Here is a 22,120-nt window from a genome sequence, read left to right as displayed (position 1 = left end):
TTTCTTCTCTGTGACAACAGCAAAAAAATACTCTGAAAGTCTTCTGCTTTGAACAATGAAAGGAATGCAGAACTGGGCAGAATGCAGAGCAGGGCTCTCTGAGGGCTCCTGTTAAGAAAACTGATGTATTTTCTTTCATTAAAATCATGAAAGTTCCAGTGCTGAGAACAAATATATCCGGTTCTCTTTAACACAGCTTCCCATACTTCCATGGAGAATTTGCAAACACAAACTTCCCCTGTTGTAATTGTAATTTTATTTTTTTTAATGAGGTCTGGAGACTACTCATAGGGTTAGTTCAGATGGAGAGGTCTAGCTCACATGGTAAGGATGACTCTAACTGAAGTGAACTCATTGAAATCTGATTACAACTCACAGCATCTGCCAGTCAGATGGTACACTATGACTCCAAGAATATGCAGTCTCTTGAGAGGGGTCCCTCGTTGTCCCTTCTGCTTTTCCAGAAGGTCCCTGGCAGGGTTGAGATTTCTCCTCAGGGGCTACCCAGTGAAACTCAAGGAGCTGCTCTGCTGTGTTGTGTGCTTAAGGTAAACCTCAGGGTGGAAGAATCCAGGACATAGCACCTTACAGTGTGCAGAAGTATGCTGTGTTGTGTTACAGGGTAGCAGTGGGGATCAGTGCAGGACACACAGGTTCATACAGGGGCCAAATCCCAGCATGCAAGTGCATAGCCATCTTTATTTATTGTGTTGATGGGAAAGAAACCTGTCTCATTTGCAGCCCTCCACCATTCCTTTTCTAGTCACCATGTTTGCTTAGATCCTTTGATTTTTTTCTCACTGTAGCAAGAATTTTTCCACCTAACCACTACCCCCATCCCACAGTAAAAGCAATGAAATTATGAGGACGGAGTTCCATTCTGGAGTACAGCTGTTTTTTTGAAACTGCAGAAATATTTTAACTATGCATCCCATTATTGCAGAACTTGATGTATTGTATTTAGAGCAGACCAGCATCCATGTAGGCAAAGGTGTTCTTTGCCTGCCATAGCTTTCAGGAGTAAATACTCCAAAGCTTTGCTTAGCAGGATCCATAGATTTGAAGATGCAGAGTAGATTCCAGACTTAGCAGCATAACTATGCATTAACATAGTTCATCTAACAAGTCTACCCACAGTCACTGTAGTTTATCTTTTGTCTGCTTTGCCTATCTCATTCAGCAGTACTCTGGCTGTCTCAGCCGGTGGCACAGAACTGCTCACTGCAGAATAATTAGACAGAGCTGCAAACCATTCCCCTCTAACTGATCCATCTTTATCACTGATGGTCAAATTTTGTCAATAGAATCAGGTCAGAAAAGACCTGCAAAATCATCAAGTCCAACCTTTGACCTAATACCACCATGCCCACTAAACCAAAGTGCAATGTCCACTCATTTTTTGAACCCTTCCAGGGATGGTGATTCTACCACTTTCCTGGGCAACCTCTTCCCTTGAAGAAGAGGTTGCTCAGGAAAGGTTGCCCTCTTCTTTCATGAAGAAGTTTTTTCAGATGTCCAGCCTGAGCCTCCCCTGGTGCAGATTGAGCCATTTCCCCTTGTCCTGTCACTGGTTGCCTGGGAGAAGAGACCAACCCCCACGTCACCACAACCTCCTTTCAGATAGTTTTAAGAGTATGATAAGGTCTCCCCTGAGACTCCTTTTCTCCAGGCTAAACAATTCTATCTCCCTCAGCTGCTCCTTGTAAGACCTGTGCTCCAGACCCTTCCCCAGCTCTGTTGTCCTTCTCTGGACACACTGCAGCACCTCAGTGTGGGATGAATTGAGCAGCCCAGAACTGGACACTACTCGAGGTGTGGCCTCACCAGTGCTGAGCACAGGGCAATCCCTGCCCTGGTCCTGCTGGCCACACTATTGCTGGTACAGACCTGGATGCCACTGGCCTTCTTGGCCGCCTGGGCACTGCTGGCTCATGTTTGGTTGCTGTCAACCAGCACCTCCAGGTCCTTTCCACTGGGCAGCTTCCCAGCCACTCTGCCCCCAGCATGTAGCACTGCCTGGGGTTGTTGTGATCCAAGGGCAGGATGTGCACTTGGCCTTGTTGGACCCTCATACAGTTGGTCTCAGGTCTTTGATCCAGTCTGTCCAGATCCCTTTGCAGAGCCTATCTGTTTCACCACCCACCTTTTTGCCATGGCATCAGATGTCTGCTCTTTGGGTCTGGTGCAGAATTAGCTATGAATAGCTTGCTTGGCATTTTCTACAGTTCCAGTGAGACAGTGGAATATTTGCTTCCATCTCTCTGTTTGACTTTGCAATGTATTCTGGATTGACATATTGATTCGAAAGCATTGTTGAAGTCTTGATGTGTACGAGATCCAGAAATTCTGTTCCGTGCGCTGTTGTACAGGCGTGCCAAACCTCTGCAAGAGGCAAGAGTTTGGAATTGGAGCTTGGTCACAGTATGGAGACAAAAAGTTTCAGTTAGAGGAGTGGTGATGGCTCACATCTAGTTTTCCAGTTACTGCAGAGTAAATGGGAGATTAATTAACCTGGTGGTATCATTATCGTTTACAGGAAAAAAATCACTTGTGAGATTGCACCTAAGCCTTGAACAGAACTCACCAGTGCAGTTTCCTGTCAAAGGCTGTTTCTTCATATGCACCCAAAAAAAAAAAATTACATGAAACAATGTACTATATTTTGTGAAGTATAGTATGTGTATATAGAAGTGTGTATGTAAGTATTTATACATATATAAAAAACCTTTATCACATACTGTTTCAGTAGGATTCACATTAATAAGATATAAACTAAAGCCACAAAAATAACTTTTGAGTATTCTTCACAACAAATTCAAGTAGTGAGCATATATAATACTTATAACTGAATGATCTAAAGCGATATATTTTTGTTAAGGTGTGTGTATAAAGCATAGCACTCTTATTTTTAAAGTCTGTTCATTGAGTTTCACCACTCTAAACAGGAATTCCACACAGAAAAGCTAGCATGAATAGAAGGCAGACGGAAACCAAAGCACAGTCTTACACGAATAGATGATGGTTAATAACTTGCCAGTGTCATACAGAGCTTACATGTTTTCAGCATGACTGTACAGTCTGATAGAAGCTGCTGTGATGACACACAAAGCTGTGTCACTGTGCCAGCTCAGCCTGAGGTAGTCTCAAGTGGGACAGATGTAAGTTGATGCCACTGGAGGGTCACTTCATCTCAGGCTTCCTTTCAGATACACTCTGTTGGGTTAGTCACCACACTGGCATAGCGAGACCTTCCTCTTGGCAGCCCATGACAGACTCATTGTTTTCTCCACCCTGAGCCAGCCATGGCCTTTTGCACAAATCCATCTCCTCTTTCCGTTCCCAAATCTCAGTTCTTAGATTTTGGATGGATTTCAGGTTCAAGCCAGCTGGTCGTGGGGCTGGAGGCGCATGGACATTCAGCTCATGGCTGGCCAGAGGGAGGGCTTGTGTTGGTGGCTCTGTGAAGTCCCCCTCCCTGGAGACTAACTGCTGTAAAGTCATGTCCAGACATGGAAGTCCCCTTCTCCCTGCTCCCACCTGCCAGGATGCACAAGTAGGGAACAAGATCTGCCACCCCAAGGGCATTTCCCAGGAGCTGAGGGGATCCCCCCCAGGAAGGGGCTTGATCTGGGTCTGACCTGGCTGACTCAGGGTGACTCTCAGCCTCACTGCTACTGCAAGTCAGGCTCTGTCAGGGAGAGAACAAATTCCAATGATCCACAACAGGCCTGTGCATGGAGCTTAGTAGCAGTATGAGAAGCCAGACACCCTTTTCCAGCCCTCTCCCAGGTCTCATCATTTAATTGCGTGGACGTACCTGCTGCATCTGATGGTCTCTAAGAAACATTAATTATTGCTGATTGCTGAGACTAAATCTGATGACCAGCCCACAGAGAAATGGCCACTCAGTTTGTCCAATAGGTTCTCCCTTTTTTTTAGAGTACCTGGAAATCAGTGAGGAAACTCCTGTCAAATGCCACAGGATTTGTATGACATCTTTTTGCACATCTCTGCAAGTGTTGATTGTTGTGATATTTCTGTTTGTCTCAAAAGATATTTCTCTTTGCAGTGTGATGTCTTGGATCAGAATTTGTTAAACTTCCTCCCAGAACAAGAACACTCAGAAATTTATAAGATGTTATCTTCTTGTATGCTTATGACAGATTCTGCCTCATCGGATTACCTAAAAAGTAAGTTTCATTTTATCTTCTCCAGTAAATGAAAAAGCACAGGCAGGATAAAAAATTTTCTCCCAGAAAGAGTTTTTTATGTGATGTGCAATAAAAAAAAAATAGGTCCATAGCCTTTCAAAAAGATCTTGCCACCTGGAATGACCCTTTGGTTCTATTTTTAAATGAGGCTCTTTGCCTTCATTTTACTAGGCTAAGACTACTTGCAGTTATGTTAATTATTAAATATGATATCATTTGAGACAGCTAAGGAAAATAGGTTAGCTGATGGAAATTGAGAGTTCGCCTGAGACAAATCACATCTTAATTGATATTTCAGCCTGTTCAAGTAAGATGTTGTTCAGAGATCAGCTAATGTGGCATACCTTTGGTTTGCCTTACAGTCAAAAAATACCTCTAAAACTATTGTAATTCTTTTTCCAATTGAATTTTGATTTCCTTGGAAATGTTTTTACTTCCTCGGCCTTACTCAGTCTAGGAGGTAAGATGCAGAAAACCAAAAAAGACACAATAATGTAAGATGTACAGCTGCCCTATCTACTGTGTCACACAAAACCTGCAGCTGATAGCTAATATGCCAGAGTTAATTTAATAGATGTTTTGAGGTAATTAAGTATAGTTTTCCAACACAAGATGTAGAACAGCTGTGAGTTGTGAGGAGCCTAAATAGAAAAAAAGCAGTAAGTGAAGAACCCAGCTCTCTCTGTTGGTGCTGTGTAGCTCCTGTGATGAGGTGGTGCCAGAGAAGGGCGAGTCTCCGAAGCTGTCCCCGAGCTGCAGGCAGGGCTGTGCACAGTGCTGAGCATCCTGCATCCCTGCAAGGCTTTCTTGCAGAGGCTCTGCAATGTATAGCACATTGGTGTTTAAGACTCCTGAGTGGTAACAAGCTGCTCTTGTGCTGCCAGTTGCAAGATTGGGGTTGGAAGACACCATTGGTTGTGTTTAGCTTAAATAGTATATTTATTTCTTCTTCTTCTTCTTTTAACAATCCAGCTGACAATGAACTAGAGTTTTATTGTCATCTTCTGAGAGGAAGTTTGAACCCAAAGGAATTTCCAACATATGAATACATAAAATTTGTAGGAAATTTTCGGTCTTACAGCAATGGTAAGCTTTAATTGTTGTATAAATGTTCCTTTAGTTATGTAAAATAAAATATAAGTATTGCTCCATTGAACAAGACAGGCTTTTAACTGACAGAACTATTTTTAACATTACGGGATAAATTTTGCTTCTCACGGATCTCATGGCTGGGTTGCAATAGCTGGATGAATACGTGTGATAAGTGAAATTGTGTTAGTTGCTTTTGTTACTGCCCTTCACTTGCAGTGATGCTGGACTCTGGGTAAGTTTGCAGATAATGACAGGTTTAGATGAGGATTTATTTGTGCTCACTGATATTGTGTACTAAGACCCCACCTATTAGCAAAATTATAATCTTGCTACTTTATCTGCTGGTTTACTTTAAACAAAATTCCATGCCAGAACTGATAACCTGCCAAATCTGTCTTCTTACCCTTCTCTGCAAAATCTTGGGGAAAGGCAGCAGTGCCACGTTTCATCAGAACGGCTGAGGACACTGCCATCCACCTCCCTCTCCAGCTGCCATTTTGCATTCCTCTCCAGCACTGCAGAACCCAATACTCTCCAGAAGTAAAAAAGGGAAGATAGGCAGTCAGCACAGTCACTAATGCACCACAGTCAGTCCAGGGTAACCATCTTTCAAGGGGTGAAGAGCAGATTTCCACCTCACCCATTCTCTAACAAACATTGCTGCACAGCCATTAGTGTCAGAAATGAAATACTCTTTTATTCCTTTCCTTCTCCTGCCTGCCCAAGTTTGCTTTAGTTACTTGCCTGACTGAACTCCAGAGTGGCATTTCCAAAGTTGCTGGTATTGTTCCAAATAGGTCATCCTCTGCAAAAAAATTCCCCACCGTGCATTCCAAAAACTGCATGCCACGCTGTGAAAAAAAATGTCCCTGTCCCCATTTAACTTTCTGCTTTTGCTCCACATGACTAGAATAGAAACCTATGTGCAGGATGGAGATATGTATTTCTTGTTTGGTGCCATCTGATTTGAGGCTCTATTTGTATAAAAAAATGTAGCTGCCTGTATGCTGTATAGTTTGAATGAAGTGAAATGCGCCTGCCTGACAGACGTGCACACCAAGCTGTTCTGTTTTCTAGAGCAGAAACCGGATTTTAGGTGCTGACTCATAAGGATACATTTCTACCAGGGGAATTTCTGATCCATTTTCTTCAAGGATTTTCAGCCCTTTATTTTAGCGTGACATTAATATTGCCCCCTTACCCGTTAGGATTTCACATCCCAGCAATTTTATCAGTGGCTATTTCTCAGAAGATTGATAAAACTTACATTACAGATATCTTCCCTAGCTTAATGCATAGAAACTAAATGGGAACATACTGATTTCAGAAGACACCAAATCATTTTCCAAAGACCCCATCTTAATAGCTTTCAAACAAGTCATGTGCTTTCTTCACATTTTTTCCCCCTTTGTGCCACGTTTTTCTAAATCTTCACTTTATTTTGTCTCTTCCACTTTCTTCCCATCTCTGCTGCAGCCTGACCCTCAGGTTGACAGGGAGGGGCAGCCTTACCTGGCTTTGTGAGATGGTGCCTCCTGGTCCCCTTTCCATCTGGCTTAAATTTCACCAGTTCACTGCAGAGCCTGGTGGAAATGCCTCACCAGTGCATGTCCAGCACTGCTCCCCTCTGGCTGCGAGTCACCCCCATGGCTGCCTCCCAGCAAAGGTGGAAGCAAGTGCACTGGACTCACACGTAGCAGGAGCAAACTGTTTGCTTGGGAGCTGATACTCTTGGCTTACAGGGTGCAGACCTCCGAAGCAGCTGTCCTTGGATCCACTGGGCTCCTTGCACTAGCCAGCTGCACCCTGAGCACGGCACAGGAGAATCAGCTCAAGTGAGCACCGTAGGAATGCTCCACCCTTTGGGGAAGCCACCCAAGGGCTGGGGACAAGCACCTGTGCTTTGGCACAGGGACTTGTGGCACAAACAACTTCAAGCATCTGGTGGGTGCAGTGGTGGGCTGGGTTCCTGCCTCTGCTTGGCTCACCATGCCCCAGCCCATGCTCCACCGGGCTGTCACCTGTTGGGCCTGCAGTAATTGCCCTGTTTTCCTCCTGTTAAATAAATACCCTCTTTCCAGTCATCTGTCCTCCAGGTGTGAGGCCAAGTGAGCAAGAAAGAAAGTGGTGGGAAGGGTGGTGGGAGAGACATATCACTCAGGGCAGCATTTGTCCTATATGTATAGGCTCAGCTGGCCCCAAAGCCTGCTTTTTGGAGGTGTTTGTGAAGGAAGGATTCTAACCTAAAGATAAGAAAAGAGTTGGCTGGTGGAGAAAGACAGAAATTGCAAATTAGGCTTAATTAGCAGGAGACATTCCTTATGAATGTATTGAAGAATGTTTTTCCCTGTAGCTTTTCACAGCAGTGTAAGTGCGAGCATGTTTTTACACATGGGAGACTGATACAGGATGTTCTTTAAATACAAATCCTGCCGTTCCTTTTTAGCCACCCAATGCAAACTCCTACCTTTGTTTCCAATGGTTTGCTAAGCATACTCTGAGCCCACTCAGCCTGTGTGTTCATGCCACAAGGATGCCAGAGCCTCTATGGCCAGGGAAGTTCTTTTATCCCTGGGCAGATTATATTCCTATCAGGATACTTAGCTATTCTATTGTCATTAATGTGGAGTCGTAGCAGGAGTAAATCTGTCTCCATTCCTTCTCAGCTAACCTTTGCTGATGTTTTTAAAAACTGGTAGGTCCTACTTCACCCTCTTTAACAGAAATGTCACTATCTTTATTCTACTTCCACATAGCCTTTTATGTAACCTCCTTTGAATTATCATCTCCTTAGGCTTATTTTAGTATTGTTCATTGCTCATACACTGTTGGTGCTTGGGGCAAGGAGGTCATGCATGTGAGTTCCCAGTCACCTTGCCCCTCTCCCTCCTCCCTCATACCTTCTCCGTTAATCGCATTGTTGACTTCTGGCTGAGATCATATAGGGATGGGTTTGAATGGATTAATTTGAAGGATTGCAGCTTAGAAAGCCAGTTAGGGGCTTAGCTGCTCTCCCTAACTTCAGGGAGCTGAGGCTTTAAAGGCCGTTGTACTGAGATGCCAAAGATAATTTTTTTCATGCTGAAGTAGGACAAATACCTGATGTCTGCCAAGGTGACTTGTCACCAGAATTGCTGTCAGGGAGCCAGATCACACACAGTCTGTATTGAACCCATGCTACTCCCAGAGAGGAGCAGTCACTGGCATCTTCACTGATCCCAGAAGAGGCAGGGACATGCATGTACAGGGCCCAGAAACTGCCCAGGAAAGCTGTCACAGTTCACAACAGGTATTTAGTCTTCCAGGAGATCACTGTCCCTGGAGCTCCTAGGGTCAGCTACAGCTGTGGGCTACAGGAGCTACACAGCCCAGTGCCAGGGTTAGCAAGAGCATGCACACTTTGAGTGGTCCTAGGAATCTGCAGAGGGCATTTCTGCAGCTGTATCTGCAGCAGGGATGTGACATGAGCTGCCTGCACATGAGTGAATCCCCATTGCATTGGCTGTGCCCAAGCGAGAGCAGCTGACCAGCGAGACAGCAATGCAAGCTGTGCAGAGCGCCTGCATGAGTCACTGGCTGTGCTAAATCAAATACAAGAGATTAGATTTTCCATTTGGGAGGATTATATAATCATCATTAATTAAGCTTCAATGAGAAAAGCAGGACTGTAACCTGATGTGAAGATTCAGTAGTCCCGTGAGAGGAAAGGAGGTGGCCCATGGGCCACTCAGATGAGAAAGGTGGAATTCCTTTTTGCTTCTGTGAGAAATGCCTACTTGCTGTCAGATCATCAGGGTTGTTTTTGTTTTATTTGTAAATAGGAACTCTGTCCAATATTTTTATATATTTCAGGTTCTGGGTCTGTAGCCCAGATTTTAACGAGAGACATGAATGTCTGCAAACATCTGAGGGAGCTAAGTGCATCACTGCACCTATTAACCAGTAGTACCTGATAAGAGAGAGTCATATCAGCATCACCAATGAATAATACAGTGGCTCACACTCAGACTTGCCTGAGGGCTGAAGGGGAAGGCATGTAATAAAGGTAACTCTCCCCAAAAGTCCAAGGAAGTGCTCAGCTCCAGTATAAAATGTCAAATCAAGTGAGAATACATTATTTTATAAAGCCACTTAATAGCTCACTCAGATAAGAAATTATAAGATGGGTTGGATTTATTCCTCCTGTGAACATTGTTTGTACATTTGTAAACACACAAAGATCTCTCATAATTATATATCCAAATATTGGCTCTGGTATCCTCTTTCTGAAGTGACACACTTGCTTAAAAACTCCTGAAAGGGACAAAACCAGAGTCCTCCCTGTCAAAGAGTTAATCAGTATTAAAAAGGACCACCAGCATCTTTTAAGTGATAGGTCTGTCCTTTCATCCAAAATCCCTGAAGCTTTTCTCTTGAAGAAATAGATAAGCATTATGTGAAAAGAGTTCCTAATCAAGTAATGTAATATTATAGTCGAATTTAAAATTATGCATCTTTGTTCCCAATTATGTGGAAACTCAGGAAGTTTCTGGTTACTGAATGCTAATAATAGCAGATACTCTACTGTTAGCTGATACATCTCTCAGATATAATAATAAACATGAAGAAAATTACTATGTTGAAGAGGAAAAAAGTCTTTAACTTTCAGAAAAAATAATTGCATCTGAATTTTTAAAATAATTAAATTTAATTAAATTAATTTTTAAAATAAGTAAACAGTTCATACAGAAGATACATTGATCTTGAGTATATGTATATGCTGAAACATCTGAAACAAGAATAACTCAATCCAAAATTAATATTTTTATCAGAACCAACAGCCACATATTATTATTTGCTATTAACAATATCATAGAAGCTGCAGCTAACAATATGCAGCACTCATGCTAGGCTCTATGCAAAGAAAAGACAGCATTCCTGACCTAAGGAATCTACTTGGGATTCATGTCAACACAGGATGGCCAGGGGAGAAACAGGAGGAGGAAAGAGGAGAGAATAGATCAAAGTGGACAGGTGATGTATGGGCAGTGTCACTGTTACTCATCTACACAGCTACTGGGAGCAGTCTGGCTTGCCACCAGCACTTTAGATTTCTTCATTATATCTATTAATTGCCAAGTATTCTGTTCATCTGAGACTTGAATTAATTTATATGAAAGAATTTTTATTTTATTCTGGTCTGTTTGGCTTGTATTTTTTGAAATCACTGTTCAGTTTGTTTGACAGTCACTAAGACTGGTTCTTTAAACATTAACATCTCCTGACAAAGTAGGAAGGAGGGATTTCTTCTTTCAAATGGCATAAGCAGGAGGTTTGCTATCTTAGGAAGATCATGTTTTACACATTCCAAGTTGAAGTAAGATGACCGAGCAACTGACTGCTGTTCTATTATTAACTGAATAAAGTGGCATCTGGGGTTTTGAAAACATGTTTTCATTCATTTCATATGGCATGATTTCTCTCCCTGAGGATAAAAATCCTTTTGTCTGTGATAGTGAAGGGCTTGGTTCCTTGTGTATATTATTTATTTGTAACATTCTGTTCCAAGTGTCCTGGTCTTTAAAAAAAATAAATAAATATATAAACAAAAGCAAAATCAAACAAAGATCTCTGTATAGGTAAATCCATTTCTTTGTGTCTTACAAGATATCTGCAGGTATTTAGTACTTCTACAAAAGAATTTTGTTGTACTCTAGGGGCAACAGGCGTGATAGGTAAACACAAAAATGATTAAAATTCACACTAAGGAGCATTAGCTAGCTGATATATATGAGCCAGTTCTTTCACCTTTCTGATTATGTATTTAGCTTTGTCATGTGACCTTCTGATTCCTCACTCGAGATATTTTGTCCCGATTATTTAACTGTGACACATGCAGGCCTTCATTTACCCAAGCTCACCTGTTTATGGCCAGCCTAACATTTTCATTAGGCATCTTCTGACAAAAGCACTCCAAGCCCTATAAGACTGATAAATCTTAATATCGCCATAGCCTCAGGCTTGATCCTATATTTTCTGTTCCACTGTTTTTCTGTGGCACTCTCAGAAAGTTCACTACTGAACTTTGCTACCTCAAGATGTTGTGTTTCTTTTAAAGAGACTTGGAGAGTCATAAAGTATGATTTTTCAGAAGGCTTTTTTAAAAGGTTATACCAGGATTGTATTTTTTTAAAAATTCTTCTAATGACCTCTTTTTTTTAACTACACTTCAAAATTCATCAACCAAAAAAGGTTGAAATTAACTGACCAGCTGCAAAGCAGAGCAAAGCAGGCTGTGCAGATAGAACTGTGGAAAGAAAAGATACCAACAACCTGTCAGGCAGCAAAATAATTCAGAAGCAAATGTGAGTGGTTTTTTTCCTTTCAGTTATTGTAGTTGTCGTTTTCAGGTGGAGATGTACTTGACAATGTAGTGGCTACCTGCCTGCATCATTGAGGCTTTTAATGCTCTGGACTTTGTCAAAGGCAGCTGAGTATGAGATGGCACAGTAGCTGTTCAAAGACAGGATAACATCCAGCCAGGCCAGCTGTGTCTCATCTCTTTGGGCTTATTCATTCACTGCTGCTTAAGTTCATCATTTCCAAATGTTGTGAGGAAATCCCAAATTACTGCCTAGCTGTCCTACACAATAATTATTACCCTCTTACTACCACTTTTACCTGTTGGAAATAGAATCCTATTTTGTAAATGCCACATTCGGGGATGTATTCTGCTGCCTTTTGGGAATATGTCTCAGGCTCGTGGCTGTTTACACCCAACAGCTGACATAAAAAAGCCATCTGCTGTCTTTGGTGTGACTCAGTCTCCGCTTCCTTCTACAACTGGTGTCATTTGCAAGCCCATGGTTTGCTAACTAGGTTAACTTATCATACCTGTATTTCAGAGGCTAAATGTGCATGTCTTGTTTTCATATCTTAGAGCCCAGACTGCAAGAATTTGCTACTGAACTTGGCTATTACAGAGAGAAACAGCCCCACTGACTTCAAATGTCTCAACATACTACACAGCAAGCTCAGAAGTAACTTTTCACAATGCCCGTAATGCAGATTTATAGCATTTCCATTAATTTTTAAATGGGACCAACTACAGAAATCAACAGGCTTGCACTAAATACAAATATCAGAGGTGGATCAGTAACTCTTTACTTAGGCTACTCATGTGTCCTGTAGAACTTAACTCTTCTTTTCTTGAACTTTTTGTGTTAATAATCACAAAGAAGCCTACATATAGACACATAACTCCAGGATCAGAATGGGAACACATATTCCTAGGGAGTCCCAAGAGCACATGTGCTCTGCTGGTGAAAGGAGAATTTTGCCCATACTTTTTCTCTCTATACTCGGTTAGCCATGCCCTCCAGTCTCAACTATGAGAGAGGACTTGATCTCTGGGGATGTTCATGTCTGTGCTGTCTTCTCAGATAAAGAACTTTTCCTTTTTGGTGTAATATATATTGTGCACACAGTGGCCTAAACCTCTTAATCACAGGTGTGAATTCCACTCAGCATACTTTCTTTTCTGTCTCATGCCCTGTTATCCTTGTTACCAGTAATGCATCAATACTCTAAGGCTTTTAATAGGTTGAATTGAGTTCCAAAAGCACATGTGATCACTTGAGACTTCTTCAGCTCTGCAATTTGTGATAGTGAATGAAATTCCAGTGCAGAAGCACCCCAGGATAAAAATGGCTTGTTATCTTCTCCCCATATAGATACAAAGCTCTTCAATTTCACAGTAGTGCTTTGTCCTGTGCAGAAGAGCCAAACTGTCTGAAACTTCATGAAGGTGCATGTAGGTGCCTGATAGTAAGGAAAGAGGGTTTCATATTAGTTTTAATCCCTATTAGCATTAAATTACCTCATATTGCTGAACTCTCGCTGCTAGGTAGGACCTTCTCTGCCCTTATGGGAGAAAGTCAGCTAGGCAGGGCAAGAATCCAACCTAGTTCCCACTGCAGCCTGGCACACCATTTTCTTTTATAGCTGTGGGAGTGGGATTACCATCTCTAAACAGCTTGAATTTGGAGGAATAATTTGCATTATGTCATTCTGACATGGGACTGTGGGCTGGTTTTCAGCAACACGTCCTTTTTGCAACACATCTCTGTGGCAGGAGGTGCTAGTGGGCTCTCAAAGCAGCTGAAGCCATGCAATCATGAAAGACACAGGTAAAAAGCATATACAAAATGTGTAGCCACATCACATCCAGTTTTTCCCTCTGCCCAGTGTTGGAGGACACAGCAGGCCTTCTGCAGACTCGCCAGATGTGCCCATCTCTGGAGGCCAGTGCCATACATGGGGGTCCCTTTTCTTTTTCTTCTTTAAAACAAGGAGAGCTTGAGCATACTGGGGACAGTTCTTTCAATGCAGAAAGGGAAGGCATTCTTCAGCAGCCAAGAATCACAAGCATCCTCCTGCTAGTTTGATGAAGCCTGCCTGGCTGTGGGCCCCGGTGTTTTGCCACTGATGACTTGACGAACTCTCTTCAGCTACCTCCTTTGCCAACACTTTTTTTCACTGCATCATGGAAGTTGCAGCACTAGGCATGCTGCGGCATGTTTTTATTTTTTTTTCCTTGTGAGTGGTGAAAAAGAGCAATTGGATGCATGGGGTTTCTTTCCAGAAAACGGGTTTATGCTCTGTAATAAGGTTTGGCCTTATTTTTATCAGGATTAACCTGTAAAATTCATAGTTGAAGTTAAGCTCTGATGTCTTTCTGCCTAACATGACTGACTTGGATTTAAACATATGCATATCAGCTTTAAAAGCTTTTAGAGCACTTCTCTGAATAAAAATAGTATTAGTACACTTGGAGTGTGCAAAATATTCAGGGAGACCAAATCTTATACGACGCAAGACTCCAGGTCCCATTTTTTTCCCCTAACTAGTGCCTAACTCCACTTGCAATGGCTTTGATGAGGCTGTCCCAAGGGCTTACAGAACATCCCCGGGAAAGCAGATCTGCTTTGTTGCAACAGTTCGTTTGGCAACACCTCAGTTTCTAAAGGTAAGTGCTCACCCTGGGTGCTGTGCATTTCAGAACCTCACTAAACACTTTCAGATGGGGTAACACAGAAGGTTCTTCATTTTGCTAATTGAATGGATTACAGGTATCATATTTCATGCATAAAAATCCAGTGAAGAGGATTATCAGTGCAAGCCAGGATCTGTGGAAGCAGTGTCACTTCTGCCCCCGTTGCACAGGATACAGAAACCCTCCTTGCAATAGGAATTGCAAAGTCACTTTGAAATTTGGTTCTTCATTGCTGCTTTCTGTTCCTGCGATGGGACAATGTACAAAGGTCTCAAGGGTCTTCTCCAGCCTAGCTAATTCTGTGATTCTGTGATTTTGTGATACAGATGACCACCAACACTTCCATTTGTGCTTCTCAGCGTGTTTGGTGGACTACTGCTTGTTTCCCTTCTCACGAATCCTGGAAGTAAGATAGCTGCTTGTGGTTATAAGGATAGACAAACTAAGCTTTGCCTAACACTGCTGTTCCCTGATCAACAAATGTGAACTACTGCATCAGGTGTCCTGTGCCCAGAGTTTAAGAGGTTTTTTTATGTAACTGAGATGTGACCAATATGAAAACGCTGCTCCCTTGGCCTTGTTCCGTTACTGCTTGGGAACTTGCAGGGCATTCTAGACTGATCCCTGACCCTGCAGGCAAATTGAGTCCCTTCTGGGTAAGTGAGATTCCCATGAATCTTAACCACAATAATCATATTAGCAGAAGGGGTGGAGTTAAAGATTCTCTGAGAACCCTAAAAGCAAATTCCTTGTCTGTGGGTAGCTAGCATCTCAAAATAAACAGGGAAACAGGGCTACTTGTGGCAATGAGCTGCTCAGTGCTAGGGAAGAGGCAGCTGCTGAACAGCCCTGAGAAGGTTTTAACTGCCACAGAGTCCTGAACACACATCTCTTCAGTTCACCTGGGTGACTTACCTAACTCCCACTCTTGACTTTCTACTGTAAAATGAATGTAAAATGTTTATCTGACCAGCTAAGGAAGACAGAATCAGCAGTTTGGTTGCACACAGCAGTGTTTCCCCTTGAACTTTAGTGTATGATCTTGGCATCAGCATGGATTTTGGCCTAAACTGGAGAGAGGGGGAGAGAGGAATTTTAGGTGTTTTTGAAGCCTTTTGCATCTGCACAGCTAGAGACTTCAAACAACTTTGTCAGCATTGATATGTATCAAAGAACTGCTTGATTGCAGTACACCTCAGCTTGTTCTCTGGTCCCAAAAGGGTTTAAAACATCAGTGATCTCCTCTGCCTGAGGGACAGCAGAGAGAGAAGCACTAATGGAAATGATGGGAAGCTGTCACTGAGCCCACAGCACGGGGGGGTGTGGCATCAGGGAGCAGGGGAATAGCAGCACTGGGGGCCAGTGGGCAGGCTGTCCTTACCAGTGAGGATGGAGACCCGCCTGCAGGAGAGACACAAAGGACACAGGAACCCTGGATGCCACAAATCCAGAATGCTGATGCTGGGAAGTCCCAGGCCCCGAGCCTCCAGGCTGACTCTAGGCAGCTTTTGGAGCTGCAGTTATCCCTGCAAAGCATCCAGTGGGAGAGGAGAGGTTGGCAGAGAGCTTTGAGTGGACAGTGAGGTGGCCGTGGGGCATGCAGCCAGCCCCAGCCCATGCATGGGTGTGCACTGTGCTGCCATCCTTCCCTCTACTTCCCACCTCCACACAGCGAGTGACCGCCACTGACTGCCTCCTGATCCTCATCTCTCTGGGGCAAGGCCATCCTGCCACACAGAGAGCCCTGTGCCCTGCCTCGCATAACTCACTTATTAATTATCATGCTGATGAGCACCAAGGGGCTGCTGTGAATCTTGAAGGCCAGCTTGTTTGCTGTGGCAGTGAAGTGCAAGGCAACACTGACCCCTTTACCAACTGGACAGGTGCCATGCAGGCTGGCTGCCTGAAAAGGCATTTACTCCTCTGCAGCTACTGAGGGAGAAGGAAAGTGTCCCCCTTTCTCAGAGAACTTGGTGGGCAGACATCCAAAAAGACCAAGGGTGGTGGGTATCTTTAGTAACACAGAGGGAGTGAAGCAAGATGTGGCAAGCCCTGGTGGGATAAGGCACAGACTGGATGCTGGGAAAGCCCACGGCCATCACACCCCAGGCACCGCTTCAAAGCCAAAAAAGTTTTGGCACCCTGAGGCACAGTCTCAGCTCTTAAGTTCTTCTCCCTATCTCCTGTGAAAAATGTTGGCATTGATAAATACAATAGTTTGCTCTCTGGAATGGCCAGAAAATGGGTGAATCCTCTGTTTTCTCCTCTTATGCACCATGTATTTATAGCTAACAAAAGCTAGATGAAGCAGAGGGGTGAAGCTCCAACTCTCAGTAAGTCAGTTTTCTCCACTGGACAGGAGATGTGCATCGTAGAAGAACCTCTAGAGGAATTCACATCAAGACACAGTCTGGAGTGGAAATTTTTATTCCTGGATCACAGGTTGGTGACAAGAAAAGCCCTGCTGGTTGTGTTTGGTGCTTTTCTGCTGCTATTCCACAAATACAGTTCCCTCAAGTAGTGTTCCATTTCACATCTAAATCTCATGAACAGGAAGGCTGCCAACAAAATTCCTACAAAAGCTGATGTTTACTATTTTACATTTACTTTTGCTTTTATTTTTAATGGGCTTTTAAAACAAAAGGATTCTATTTCTTCAGATGAATTTGTGATTAGCTTGTTCTTCCTTCCTTTAAAATTATCAACAGACCAAAGTCTTGTCACATGGCAAAATGAGCTAATTATTATACAGCTGCAGAAATCCTTCCTTCCAAATCCAGTCATTGATTGCGTGTGTGCAATTCCCACTGAGTTATGGAGGGAAAGTCTATGCTGGCCTGAGGCATCTGTGCTGGCAAAGGTACAAAGCAAGTGCCTCAGCATGCCACAGATGAGCTCTCCAGGCACCCAGAGGAAAGCAGCACAGATGACTTCCTCTCTTATCCCGCCGGTCCCAGCAGATGATGGCTTCCAAACACCTCCCCACGCATTTTCCCCCGTATAAGGGCTGCAGGAGCCATTGCAGAGCCCCTGACCAAGCAGCAGCCAAGGAACTACTCCCTCCCAGCAGATTCCTCTGTAAAGGAACCTGAGAACTGCACTGCTTTCCACAATCATATTTTCCCTGGAGAAGGGGTGTTGTCATAATCTTGTCCTGGTGGGATGGTGCCTGCCAGTATTGCTGCTCCCAGCTGGGTATCCCAAGCTCAAAGTGGGGGAAAGTGAGGATCCAGCCCCCTGAGGTGAACAACTATACACTGATAAGTGAAAGTATATCTGGGCTGTTGGCATCTCTGCATCAACATGCAGAACTGCTCGTTCTGTGTTTTATGGACTCGTGTTGTGCCCAACCACAGAGCGCCGCCGATTATTGGATACTTGCCTTTTGAAGTGCTGGGTACTTCTGGCTACGACTATTACCACATAGATGACCTAGAGCTGCTAGCAAGGTGCCATGAACACTGTAAGTATCACATGGCCCAGGTTCCTGGGAAGTCACTGGACACTGGGACACCTCTTTTCAGTGAAAAGTTTTTTGGAAGGGGAGGTTTGACTCTTGCCTCAGCCTGTATATCTTAGCAGAGCTGTAGCAGACTGCAGGCTCTGCAGCTGACTGGCATCTGGGACAGACTTACCAAGCTCTGAAAAACACCATTTTCCCATCTATATCCCCAAAAGTAGCCAGTGAGGCTCACTGCAGGGATAAAATATGCCAGATTTGACCCCTGTTCTATTGGTAAAGAACATGCAGAAATAGTTCAAGCAATTCTTGTGGATTATGACCCCTAATGTTGTTCACTGTGTATTTGGGATTAGCTGTGATTATTTAAATACAGTCTATTAGGATTTAATTGAAAAACTCTTTCACTAAATAAAGAAAATAATGCAATGCTTTTCAAATATTTGCTTACAGAACTGGCTGTAACATCTCAGATTACCACCTCTGCCTGTCTTGAAAGTATCCTGTCAACATTAGTTTTAATATGTTGACATTGAAATATAGAAAGGCTAAATATGTGGATGTTTGGGAACCCCTTGAAATCCCCAGGGGGAAAAAAGCAGAGATTATTTGGTTGGTGAATCTTCAAAATCTTCAGTGCACCCTGGTTTACTGTAGTTTGAATTCTTGTCAGTCTGGGAGTTTTCTTTCAAATTATTTTTGTCTTTGCACAGTGTTATCTCATATGCTTACTTCATTCTAAATCCATCTGCACACAATACTCATCTTTTCAAGCATTTTTATCCTGTACTTTTTTGCTCTAGATCTTAAGATGATCACTCTTAGAAAATAATCCCAGGTGTCTAATTAAGCAGTATGTGATCAGCACATAAAGCTGGGTAAGATCTATGTTTAAATTGTAGCGGACACTAATTCATTAGTGTCCAAACTTAAGGTTAATTGTACTGTGTAGGAATGTACCATCCAAAGTGTCAGAAGAAGATACCTGCTAATCATTATGATTTTTGTTCTGTCAGAAGGCTGAGAGGAGCACTTACTCAAATTGGTGCTTATACTCCTGTCTACCTATGACAGATATTTTTGTCACTTTTTTTCACGTTTCATGTCATTTTCACATGGGAAATTGTGCTACAAGCTGTGTGTATTTTCTGCTGGCAGTGATGCAGTTCGGCAAGGGGAAGTCGTGCTGCTATCGGTTTCTGACCAAAGGACAGCAGTGGATCTGGCTCCAGACCCATTACTACATCACCTACCACCAGTGGAACTCCAAGCCAGAGTTCATTGTGTGCACTCACATGGTGGTAAGGTATGGAAAATCCTATCAACCGACCGGGACATAAAGGACAGTAAGATAGGAGCATCCTCATATCTGCCAGCATTTTCTTTTAAAAATATAACATCATTTACATAACAAAAAAATTCATCCTGAACTTTATGAAGGAAATAGGGTAATTATAGAAAAATTATCAGACTGAACCTTAGTTTATGTTAAGCTTAAATTTTTTTCTGTTTAGGGGCACATAAACTATGGCATTTTTTCATTTAGTACAAAATGAAAGAATAGACAGATCTCTTAAATATTCACTTTCTCTAATCCTTACATTGTTTTTAAAGAGATGTGTAGAAGCTTTCCAGTGAAGTCATAAAGTGGTTGTAGGATGTGAACTTGACCTTTTTATATCATTCTTTATTACGCATCTTGACTTCAAGATAGGAACAGAGCAAAACCTGAAAATTAAAACACTCTTAAATGTTATTCAGTAGCATTTGACTTAAGTCACTTTTCAGCTCTTCATTTAACCTGTAAAATGTACAGTAATTTGTTCCTCCACTCTCTTAAAGCACATTTTAAGAAATACAGCAGTTCCATGTTGATACATAGACTTGTTTTCCATTCAGTTATGCAGATGTTCGGGTGGAGAGGAGACAGGAGATGGGCTTGGAAGAAGTGTCCTCAGAGGTGGTGTCCTCAGCACTAAAGGTACAATGAGAAAAGTTTTTTTCATGAATTTATGTAGTAATCACAACTTGTTCCTATGTTAACGTCACTGAAGACTCCAGCATTGCCTTTCTGCAATGTTGGTGGATTATCTCAACTTCAGAAATCATTGCTCATTTGGACTAATTTGACATAAATCAGGTGAGTTTATCAAAGGATGAACCTGGAGATAGTAACAGCCACAAATGAAGAGGAACATGGGCAGGGGCAGGGGCAGTGTGAGATATCTCAGTTTTCCTTGGCAAGGTACTACAGTTTAAAGATTCACTTGGACAAGTTCTGGCAATCAGCCCTCTTGGCTACACCTCAGTGATCTCTTGAGGAAAGACAGCAAAGCTCGTCCTCAGTACATGGCCAAGTGTCTCGCAGAGGTTGCAGTTGCTGTCACATCCAACTGAACACAAAAGAAAGACTCAGAAAAATATCTGGAGGCACAAAGGGGCAGTAGCTTGCTCTTTATTTCTAGCTCAGTGATAGTTGTTTGTAAAATGCATTAGTTGGATGCTGTTTGGAAGGGGCATTGACACCTTTGTGTCAATTACCTGAGATTACTTCTGCTCAAGCCATTTTAGGTCTGCCAGAGAACTGGAGTGCAACCATTACTAAGTATCAAAATGCTTTACCTCTAACAGATGCAATAGCTGTTCTCCTTTTCTGGTTTGTTTTAGGAGAGTGGTGCCAGCTTGGATCCTGAACAGCACTTTAATGCACTTGATATTGGTGCCTCAATCCTCAGCGCTAGTCGGACACCTTCAGTATCATCCAGGAGCTCGCCAAAATCTTCCCACACACCCAAGTCAGACCCAGCATGTGAGTGGCATTCTTGAGTTATGGAATTATTTTTAATTTAGCCAAGTTAAAGAATGTGTGCTTATATACCACAGCTGCTAATTTAACAGTAAATTATGAGGTATTGATGATTATGCACTGACAAAGAAGTGCAAAAGCTGAAATGGTAATGCACAAGAGGGAAGGTTCTAGCACAACCACCTAAATGCTGGAAGATGAACAGTGGGATTAGACATAAAATGTGCTGTTTCAATCTGTTACAAAAATGAGGACTCTGTCTTTAGATTTGAGGGCACCAGTGTGAGCAATATGAGACTTCTCTAGATGTACATGAGTAGTAACAGCCTGTGGGTGACTCTCCTCTGGCCAAGATTTAGGATACTCCATAGTTGACCAGGGTATACTCTTTCTGCTTCGTGGTCTGGAAAAAAAGCCAATGAGCTAACCTAAATTTACAATTATTTGGCCCATATAAAGTTCCAGCTGGTTTAGAACAGTTCATGGGTCCTTTTGCACTGTTCATTGGAGCATAGAATCATAATCTGTCTCATTTACTTTTATCTTTGCCCAGACCCTCCTTATCAGTTTAATTTTATTGCCATTGAAGTCAACAAGAACAGCCCTGACCCCCACTAGAATTTAGTCAGGCCATTGCAATTTCTACCCAGGTCTTGTCATATTACTCACTTCAAACAGGGTTCATTTCCAGCATTAAAGATCTCACTGGTACTTTTCTTGCAGCTACACCAACAAAGCTGATTACGGAGTCTAACACTCCCTTGCCGAGAACACCGAGCACACAGCAGGATTTATCTGTGCACAGACTCAGCCAGCCTACTGCTCTTCAGGTAACTTCACAAGGAATCATGGAAACAGGCAGAGGGTGCAACAGCATGTGCCACATACGCAGCTTAGCAATTAAAAACAACTTACACAGAAGCCACGGCATTAGAAGAAACCTAAAATTTAAAGGAGCCAAACTTATAAATGAAGTTTTGGTTTGTTTTGTTTTTAACCTAGGTTTCTTTGCCTTCTCAGCTTCCATGTGAGCTTCTCCCACAGCAGTTGCTGCCTCAAGCAACTCTGCAAAATCAGCCTGCACCTCTGGCACAGGTTAGTTGGGGATTTGGAAGTGGAATAGGTCACTTGCTTATCTCCTGATACTTTCTCGTTTTGGGGCTTTTAAGTTACATCTCTAGTAACTAAAATCCCCAAATCCAAACTCTCAAACACTTAAAATATTGTGGGAAAGTAATCTGAATTGTACACTTGTATGTTTAAACATATAATTGCATGCAGGTGTTCAGAAGCCCAGGTGTGTGTAGGTTCAGGTGTACACGCATCTGTTTCACGAGAAGACAAAAAACAGATGGAAAAGACTTTTCAACTTCACTTTTACACAACCAGGTCCCTTCAAGATCAAATTCACAGCGAGAATTAAAACGAAAAACTAACAGAGACATCCAGTCCTGCTAAAAACACCTGTTTGGCTGTGCTGATATAGAACTAACCAGCAGAAAAGGACATGCAAATTC

At 42.7% G+C, this 22,120-nt stretch overlaps 1 protein-coding gene across 1 annotated transcript in view; it reads left to right on the top strand.

Annotated features, from left to right (window-relative positions):
- Positions 1–22,120, top strand: part of NPAS2 (neuronal PAS domain protein 2) — a 53,717-nt gene that overhangs the window by 13,472 nt on the left and 18,125 nt on the right. The window contains exons 5-14 of the mRNA XM_041468407.1: positions 4,070–4,190; positions 5,184–5,297; positions 14,192–14,310; positions 16,697–16,779; positions 17,694–17,800; positions 18,956–19,103; positions 19,697–19,778; positions 20,465–20,606; positions 21,327–21,433; positions 21,624–21,698. Coding sequence (XP_041324341.1) covers positions 4,070–4,190; positions 5,184–5,297; positions 14,192–14,310; positions 16,697–16,779; positions 17,694–17,800; positions 18,956–19,103; positions 19,697–19,778; positions 20,465–20,606; positions 21,327–21,433; positions 21,624–21,698 — 1,098 coding nt within the window. The remainder of the gene's footprint in view (positions 1–4,069; positions 4,191–5,183; positions 5,298–14,191; positions 14,311–16,696; positions 16,780–17,693; positions 17,801–18,955; positions 19,104–19,696; positions 19,779–20,464; positions 20,607–21,326; positions 21,434–21,623; positions 21,699–22,120) is intronic.

This window comes from Pyrgilauda ruficollis, unplaced genomic scaffold, assembly GCF_017590135.1.
Source record: "Pyrgilauda ruficollis isolate IOZ18807 unplaced genomic scaffold, ASM1759013v1 scaffold22, whole genome shotgun sequence".
Taxonomy (NCBI): Eukaryota; Metazoa; Chordata; class Aves; order Passeriformes; family Passeridae; genus Pyrgilauda; species Pyrgilauda ruficollis.
This window is presented reverse-complemented; position numbering and strand designations above follow the sequence as displayed.